The sequence below is a fragment of the Rhincodon typus genome, unplaced genomic scaffold, assembly GCF_021869965.1.
Source record: "Rhincodon typus isolate 14 unplaced genomic scaffold, sRhiTyp1.1 hic_rhity00004199, whole genome shotgun sequence".
Classification (NCBI taxonomy): Eukaryota; Metazoa; Chordata; class Chondrichthyes; order Orectolobiformes; family Rhincodontidae; genus Rhincodon; species Rhincodon typus.
The window spans coordinates 3784-12819 of NW_025969837.1; the positions used below are offsets into that span (position 1 = coordinate 3784).

At 49.7% G+C, this 9036-nt stretch overlaps 1 protein-coding gene across 1 annotated transcript in view; it reads left to right on the forward strand.

The window, feature by feature from the left end:
• Positions 1-9036, forward strand: part of men1 (multiple endocrine neoplasia I) — a gene marked incomplete at its 5' end in the record, with an annotated part of 12501 nt that overhangs the window by 2775 nt on the left and 690 nt on the right. Inside the window, 4 exons of the mRNA XM_048593842.1 lie at positions 240-327; positions 1368-1504; positions 1993-2137; positions 8657-8830. Of these exons, the coding sequence (XP_048449799.1) occupies positions 240-327; positions 1368-1504; positions 1993-2137; positions 8657-8830 (544 nt within the window). The remainder of the gene's footprint in view (positions 1-239; positions 328-1367; positions 1505-1992; positions 2138-8656; positions 8831-9036) is intronic.

Below are 9036 nucleotides of genomic sequence, written 5' to 3' on the forward strand. Positions count from 1 at the left end.
ATCTATGGCAAAGTTCTGGGGTAGTCGAGGGTGTTCTATGGATAGTGAGGGCACTGCCGCTTAAAAAGTGGGAGCAGGAGTCAGCCACTTCTTGCTACCCCCATCCAATACAGCGGTGTTAGTCTGACTGGAACTCAAATTCCTGCCTGCCCTCCACCGTGTTCCATCCTGTGTAATTGTGAGAGAGACTGCAAGATCTGAATGCTTTAGATTTCTCTCTCTCTCTCTCTCTCTGGCAGATACCCAATGGCACTTGGGAACCTCGCAGACCTGGAGGAGTTGGATCCAATGCCAGACAGACCGGATCCATTGGCACTTTATCACGAGGTACACGGCTCCCTTTTTTATTACGGTGTGGCGCTGGAGGAACACGGGGTCCCGACCCGAAACGTCAGCTTTCCTGTTCCTGTGATGCTGCTGTGTTCCTCCAGCTCCACACCGTGTTGTCTCTGACTCCAGCATCGGCAGTTCTTAATTATCCCTTTTTTCTATTTACTTATTTGTGGGATGTGGGTGTCGTCAGCTGGGCCCAGCATTTAGTGCCCTGTCCCTATCGCCCCTCGAAGGTGGGGGGAAGAGCTGCCTTCTTGAACCGCTGCAGTCCGCCTGCAATATCCCATGGGTGATTTGGGCTAGAAAGAAAATACAGAAAGTTATTTGTACTTATTTTAAAAGAAAAAGTTAAAGAGAAAAGAATAAGCTCCCTCGTGGCTCAGTGGTAGTGTCCCTACCCCTGGATCGAGGGGCCCAGGTTCCACTCCTACCTGGTATGTAGCAACATCTAGATTAATTAGAAAAATAGATGATTAAAAAAAACCCACAAAAACAGAACAGCCATTTAGGGCCCTCTTGTGGTGCAGTGGTAGACACTTGAGTTCAAATCCCACCTGCTCCAGAGGACTGGAGTGAAAAAAAAAACCAGAAAACAATTAGGGAGGGAATTCCAGGATTTTGACATCCACTGACTGTAACTGTGTTGCACTGTCCCCATTCTCCTGAAAGGCATTAATTCTTGTGTGATAGGTACAGCACAGGGTTAGATACAGAGTGAAGCTCCCTCTACACTGTCCCCCATCAAACACTCCCAGGGACAGGGACAGCACAGGGTTAGATACAGAGTGAAGCTCCCTCTACACTGTCCCCCATCAAACACTCCCAGGGACAGGGACAGCACAGGGTTAGATACAGAGTGAAGCTCCCTCTACACTGTCCCCCCCATCAAACACTCCCAGGGACAGGTACAGCACAGGGGGTTAGAAACAGAGTGAAGCTCCCTCTACATTGTTATCCTGTACCTGTAAACATCCAGTTCTTTGTTTGCTCACTTTGTTCTGTTTCATTTCCTCATTATGCTTCTCATCTCACAGGCCATTTCTTCAGCGAAACAGTATTACAATAATGAACATGTTTACCCCTATGTATACTTGGCCAGCTACTTCTGTCGCAACAAGAACGTCAAGGATGCTCTAGCCTCCTGGGGTGATGCAGCTACAGTCATCCAGGAGTGAGTCAGCTGCTGCCTGTCCACTTTCATCCCCACACTCCCGTTTCTTCCAATAGTGACTGCACCATCTGTTATACACCCTTGACCACCTCACCCTCCGCACCCCCCCACCCCACCACCCCCCAACACCCCAAGAGGGCAGATGGAGTCTTGGTTTGATGTCTCATCAGAAAGACTGCACCTCCCACAGTGTCCGCTCCCTCGGCGCCAAACCTCCGACAGCATGGTGCTCCCCTGGCGCTGACCCTCCGACAGTGCGGTGCTCCCTCAATACTGACCTTCTGACAGTGCCCATTCCCTCGGCGCTGACCCTCCGACGGTGCGGCGCTCCCTCGGCGCTGACCCTCCGACGGTGCGGCGCTCCCTCGGCGCTGACCCTCCGACGGTGCGGCGCTCCCTCGGCGCTGACCCTCCGACGGTGCGGCGCTCCCTCTCAGTCAGGTTTCTAACAGTGTTCCTTTGTTTTCTCTCTCTCTCTTGTTTTCCAGTTATAATTATTGCAGGGAGGATGAGGAGATTTACAAGGAATTCTTTGACATTGCAAACGACATCATTCCCAATCTCATCAAGGAGATGGCCAGCATGGCTGAAACCTCGGAGGAACCTCAGAGGGATGGAGATAGTGGCACTGAGGTATACCCGTGGAATCTTGCTGTGCAGCGTATCATGCTGTTAGTTCTGTAGCTTCCCTTGCGCATTTCGCCGCGACCTGGCTAATCTGTGGCGCCTTCACCGGTGAGGCCAGGAGGTGTTGGCCATATCTCCCTAGAACTGAGTGAAAAAGCCCCAACGAACCAGAGGGATGTGAAGATACAAGTCCATTGCTGTGGGTCTGGAGTCACGTGTAGACCAGACCTGGTAAGCTCGGCAGATTTCCCCCCAAAGGACATTAGTGAACCAGATGAGTTTTTAGAACAATTGATGACGGTTTGATGATATTCCTGCCTGGCCACGGCGGGGAGGTACCAGAGGACTGGAGGACAGCTAATGTGGTTCCATGTTTCAAGGAGAGTGGTAGAGAGAAATGCAGGGAGTTAGAGTCTCACACTACTGGTAGGGAAACCATTCTCCTTTTTGAAGGAGAGAATTGGAGAGGCAAGGATTGAGCAGGGATAGTCAGCATGGCTTTGTCAGAGGGTGGTCATTGCTTGAATTTTTTTGAGGAGGTGAGCGGGTGTGGCGATGAGGATAGGGCAGTTGATGTGGTTTATATGGATATTAGCAAAGCCTTTGACAAGGTCCGACATGGGAGACTGATAAAGAAGGTAAAAACACGTGGGATCCAGGCTAATGTGACCGCTTGGATTTAGTGGCAGGAGACGTAGGGTGGTGGTAGAAGGCGGATTGAGTGACTCGAGCTGGTCTCCAGCAGTGTACCACAGGGGGGCAGTGCTGGGTCCCTCATTGCTGGTGAGCTGTCTCAATGATGTGGAGATTGTGGGTGGGGCAGTGATAAGTTTACAGCTGTTTGGCCAGGTGATTCACAGTGAGGGGGGGGGGGGGTGCGGTGGTGCGGCGGATGTTGTGAGTTACAGGAGGGTATAGATGGATAGGTCACTTAGGCCAATCAGTGGCAGATGGAGTTTAACCCTGGTAAACGTGAGGCGATGTACTCTGGAAGAAGTAAGAAGACCAGGGAGTACTCAGTGAATGGCAGGGCATGAGGAAGCTCAGAGGAACAGAGGGATCTTGGGAGGCTTGTCCACAGAGCCCTGAGAGCAGCAGGACGTTAATAGGGGAGCTAAGAAGGCACACAGGACCTTTAGCTTTATCAGCCGTGGCGTTGGTTTAAAAAAAGAGGGAAGGTTATGTCAGAGCTGTACAGAACCTTGGTGAGGCTGGAGGACTGTGTGCGGTTCCGGTCTCCATACTGTAGGAAGGAAGTGATAGCACTGGAAGGGAGTGCAGAGGAGATTCACCAGGATAAAAACCCCAAAGAACTGCGTTTCAGGTACACCAAGAAGCTGGATAAGCTCGGGTTGTATTCTTTAGAGCAGGGAAGGTCGGGGTGGAGGGTTGTGGGGTGGGGGGACCTAATGGAGGTGTGTAAGATTGTGAGGAGTGTGGTAGGAAGTTGCTGTTTCCTCAGTTGAAGGGTCAATGATAAGGGAGGCATCATATTAAGGTGTAAGCCAGGAGGTTTGGAGAGGATTTGAGGATAAACATTGTTTCATCCAGATGGTGGCAGGGGGCTGGAACGCACTGCTTGGGAGGGTAGTTAAGGCAGGAAACCTCACAACTTTTTAAAAAGTACGTGGATGAGAACTTGGAATGTCATAATGTTCAAGGCTCCGGGCCAACTGTAGGAGACTGGGATGAGAGTAGGTTTTGTCAGTGTAGACTAGGTGGGCGAAAGGGTCTGCTCTGTAGTGTCTGATTCACTGAGACCAGCTTTTAATGACAGATTTGATGAATTGACTACAATTTGAAACCCTGGCCCCAGACCATCAGCTAGTTTTATACTTTACTTGATCCACTGATATTCCCACAAGGCTGCTGCTCCCCGTTGTCAGTTCCCCCAGCCTGAAGGCGATGGGCAGAGACAATCAATCCAGCTTCATTGTGTCTCAGCCCTCCACAGCATCTCCCCTGGCTTTGTCACCTCTTTTTTAAATTAAATTCCTCTTTCTTACCTTCTCCTCACCAGGACTGACTTTAAAACAACGCAGTTCGAGTTCGGAGTTTCAGCTTTGCTTCTTCACTGCCTTCTCTCTGTCACAGTACTCCATGTGTTCCTTCTCCTCAAGGAAATTCCAATCTCTCGACATGTCTATCTGTGTGTTTGGTTCACTCTTACTCCTGTGTCTGTCTCTGACACTATCCTCTCTGCACCATCACCACCAACCCCCCCTCTCTCTGCGGCCCCATTCCCCTCTCTCTCTCTGTCCCTTGATTTATTTCTCTCTCTCTCCCCTCCCCTCCCACCCTACCCCTACATGCTCTCTCTCTTGCATGCTTTCTCCCTCTCTCTATCTGTGCAGGACTAACGATGGGGAGGTGTAGACACACCGTAGAACATAGAACCTAGAACATAGAACAGTGCAGCACAGTACAGGCCCTTCAGTCCACGATGTTGTGCTGAACTTTTACCCTAATCCTAAGGTCTTTCTAACCTCCACCCCTACCTTATACTATCATCCATATGCCTATCTAATAGCTGCTTAAATGCCCCTAATGAGGCCGACTCCACTATCCTCTCCGGCAATGCATTCCATGCCCCGACCACTCTCTGGGTAAAGAACCTACCTCTGACGTCTCCCCTATAATCTACCTCCACTCACTTTAAAACTATGCCCCCTCATAATAGCTACCTCCATCCTAGGAAAAAGTCTCTGGCTGTCTACTCTATCTATACCTCTGATCATTTTGTACACCTCTATCAAGTCACCTCTCATCCTTCATCGTTCTAAAGAGAAAAGCCCTAGCGCTCTCAACCTTTCCTCGTAAGACCCTCCCTTCATTCCAGGCAACATTCTGGCAAATCACCTCTGCACCTTTTCCAACGCCTCCACATCTTTCCTGTAATGAGGTGACCAGAACTGGACACAATACTCCAGATGTGGGCGAACCAGGCTTTTGTATAGCTGGAGCATAACTTCACGGCTCTTGAACTCGATCCCTCTATTAATGAAAGCTAACACACCATATGCCTTCTTAACAACTATATCCACCTGGGTGGCAGCTTTCAGGGAACTGTGGACATGAATCCCAAGATCCCTCTGCTCCTCCACACTGCCAAGAATCTTTCCATTAACCCTGTATTCTGCTTTCAATTTTGTCTTTCCAAAATGAATCCCCTCACATACTTTTCAGGGTTAAACTCCATCTGCCACTTCTCAGCCCAGCTCTGCATCCTATCAATGTCCCTTTGTAACCTAGAACAGCCCTCCGCACTGTCCACAACGCGACCCACCTTTGTATCGTCCGCGAACTTACTAATCCACCCTTCCACTTCTTCATCCAAATCATTTACAAAAATCACAAATAGAAGAGGACCCAGAACAGATCCTTGTGGTACACCACTCGTAACTGAGCACCATGTTGAATATTTTCCGTCCACTACCACCCTTGTCTTCTAAGGGTCAGCCAATTCTGAATCCAATCTGCCACATTTCCCCCTATCCCATGTCTCCTTACCTTCTGCATGAGCCTACCATGGGGAACCTTATCAAACGCCTTACTTAAATCCATGTATACCACATCCACTGCTCTACCTTCATCCACGTGTTTGGTCACCTCTCCAAAGAATTCAATAAGGTTTGTGAGGCATGATCTACCCTTCACAAATCCATGCTGACTATCATGAATCAAACTGTGACTTTCCAAGTGATCATAAATCCTATCGCTCAGAGTCCTTTCCAATAATTTGCCCATCACTGACGTGAGACTAACTGGCCTGTAATTTCCGGGGCTATCCCTATTCCCTTTTCTGAACAAGGGAATGACGTTTGCCTCTCTCCAATCTTCCGGCACTGTACCCGTGGACAGTGAGAACGAAAAGATCATCGCCAAAGGCCCTGCGATCTCTTCCCTCGCTTCCCATAGAATCCTTGGATAAATCCCATCAGGCCCGGGGGACTTATCTATCTTCAACTTCCTCAAAATTCCTAGCACATCTTCCTTACTAACATTGACCTCCTCTAGCCGACCAGCCTGTTTCACACTGTCCTCCTCTACAACTAAGTCCCTCTCAGTTGTGAATACTGAAGAAAAGTACTCATTAAGGACCTCTCCTATTTCTTTAGGCTCCGTGCGCAAATTCCCTTTGCAATCCTTGATCGGCCCTACCCTTTCTCTGGTCATTCTCTTATTCCTCATGTACGTGTAAAAAGCCTTGGAGTTTTACTTGATCCTATCTGCCAACGTTTTCTCATGCCCCCTTATAGCTCTCCTAAGCTCTTTCTTCAGCTCCTTCCTGGATAACTTGTATCCCTCTAGAGCCTTTTCCGTTCCTTGTTTCCTAAACCTTACATAAGCATCCTTCTTCCTCTTAACCAGTTGTTCGACCTCTCTTGAGAACAAAGGCTCCCTCACTCGACCGCATCTTCCCTGCCTGCTCGGGACAAATATATCGAGCACACACAGTATGCATTCCTTAAACAATCTCCAGATTTCTATAGTGCTCTTCCCTGACAGCATCTGTTCCCATTTTATGTTACCCAGTTCTTGCCTAACAGAATTGTAATTACCCTTCCCCCAATTATAAACCTTACCCTGCTGTATGTACCTATCCTTTTCCAGGACTATTGTAAAAGTAAGAGAGTTATGATCGCTACCGACAAAATGGTTTCCTACCAACAGGTCTGACACTTGGCCCGGTTCATTGCCAAGCACCAAACCCAAAGTGGCCTCTCCTCGTGTTGGTCTATCTACATACTGTGTCAGGAATCCTTCCTGAACGCACGGACAAAATCCGCTCCATCTAAACTATTACAACTAAAATGTTTCCAATCAATATTTGGAAAGTTAAAGTCATCCATGACTACAACCCTGTGACTTCTGCACCTTGCCAGTATCTGCCTCCCAATCCGCTCCTCTACTTCTCTGCACCTTTTAGGGGGCCTGTAAGAAAACCCCCAGCAAAGTGACTGCTACTTTCTTGTTCTGGACCTCAACCCAAACTGACTCTGTAGACATATCATTCTCGAACTGCCTTTCAGTAGCTGCTATACTAGCCCTGACTAGCAATGCTACTCCCCCACCTCTTTTTCCACTCTCCCTATTTCTTTTAAAGCATTTAAATCGCGGAACTTCCAACAACCATTCTTCTCCCTGAGTTACCCAAGTTTCTGTAATGGCCACAATATTGTAGTTCCAAGTACCGACCCATGCTCTAAGTTCATCCGCCTTATTTCTGATACTTCTAGCATTGAAGTTTACACACTTCAAACCATCTCTGTGTCCACAATTACGCTCCATTGACCGCATTTCTTTATAAACAACTTCACTCCCTGTTGTGTCTGTTGGAAGGCTGAATACCTCATCCTCTGAATTACAAATCCAGTTCCCCACCCCCTGCCAAGCTAGTTTAAACCATCCCGTATAGCTCGAGCAAACCTCCCTCCCAGGATATTTGTGCCCTTCCGGTTCAGGTGCAACCCGTCCTTACTGTACACGTCCCACCTTCCCCAGAATGTGCTCCAATTATCCACGTAATGGAAGCCCTCCCTCCTACACCAGCCCTGTAGCCACGTGTTTAGCTGCACCCTCTCCCTATTTCTTGCCTCATTATCACGTGGCACTGGTAGTAATCCAGAGATAACTACCCTGTTTGTCCTGGGCTTCAGCTTCCAACCTAACTCCCTGTACTCGTTTTTCACATTCTCAGTCCTTTTTCTACCTATGTCATTGGTACCGATGTGTACCATGACTGCTGGCTGCTCACCCTCCCCCTTAAGGATCTTGAAGACACGATCTGAGACATCACGGACCCTGGCACCCGGGAGGCAACAAACCATCCGTTCATCTCATTCGCGTCCACAGAACCGCCTGTCTGTGCCTCTTACTATTGAATCCCCCACTACAATTGCTCTCCTATTCTCCCCCCTTCCCTTCTGTGCCACAGGGCCAGGCTCCGTGCCAGAGACCTTTCTGCTATGTACATGAGGTGTGTATACCAGTCATGTGATTGGTCTTCTCATCCACAAATCCGGGCTCATTTACAAAGGCTGAAAGTTCAAATGCCACCAAGTCAGATCGCAGAACTTCAACTGAGTAAACAGCTGGAAGAAAGCTGGCATAATGTGGCCATGTTACACTAATAACCCATCTGGTTCACTCATGTCCTTTAGGGAAGCAAATCTGCTAATCCCTGTCACCCCCGCCCTATCCCTGTCACCTCTGCCCCCCCCCGCCCCCCCCCCCCCCCCAGCCCCCTACACCCCCTCCCTATCTCTAATCCACTGCAGCTTTCAGCTGCCCAGGGACAAAGTTCTGAAATTCCTGCGTGAACCACCTTTTACACTCCCATTTCTGTGTGTTTTGCATTAAGATGATCACTAAACCCGGCCTGTTTGCCCAAGCTGTTGGTGGCTGATGGTCAGACTGCATCTGAGCGACGCTGCTGGGGAGTCTCTGTGGGATGCGGTGACTGTGTGTGAGAAGGCAGAGTATAGCATGCAGTAGTTAATGACATTGCCGTTGATGCCCCAGGTACCTCAGGGACAGGCTGCACCCAGCACTGCACTGCAGGATCCCGAGAGCTTCGCTCAGCTGCTGCGTTTCTACGATGGGATCTGTAAGTGGGAGGAGGGCAGCTCCACCCCAGTCCTGCACGTAGGCTGGGCCACCTTTCTCGTGCAATCCATCAGCAAGTTCGATGGGCAGGTAATTACTGCTCCTCCTCTACCACCCGTCTGTGCCTCTCCGGCAAAGCCACACTGTCGGAGGGTCAGTGCTGAGGGAGCGCCGCACTGTCGGAGGGTCAGCGCTGAGGGAGCGCCGCACTGTCGGGGAGTCAGCGCTGAGGGAGCGCCGCACTGTCGGAGGGTCAGCGCTGAGGAAGCGCCGCACTGTCGGAGGGTCAGCGCTGA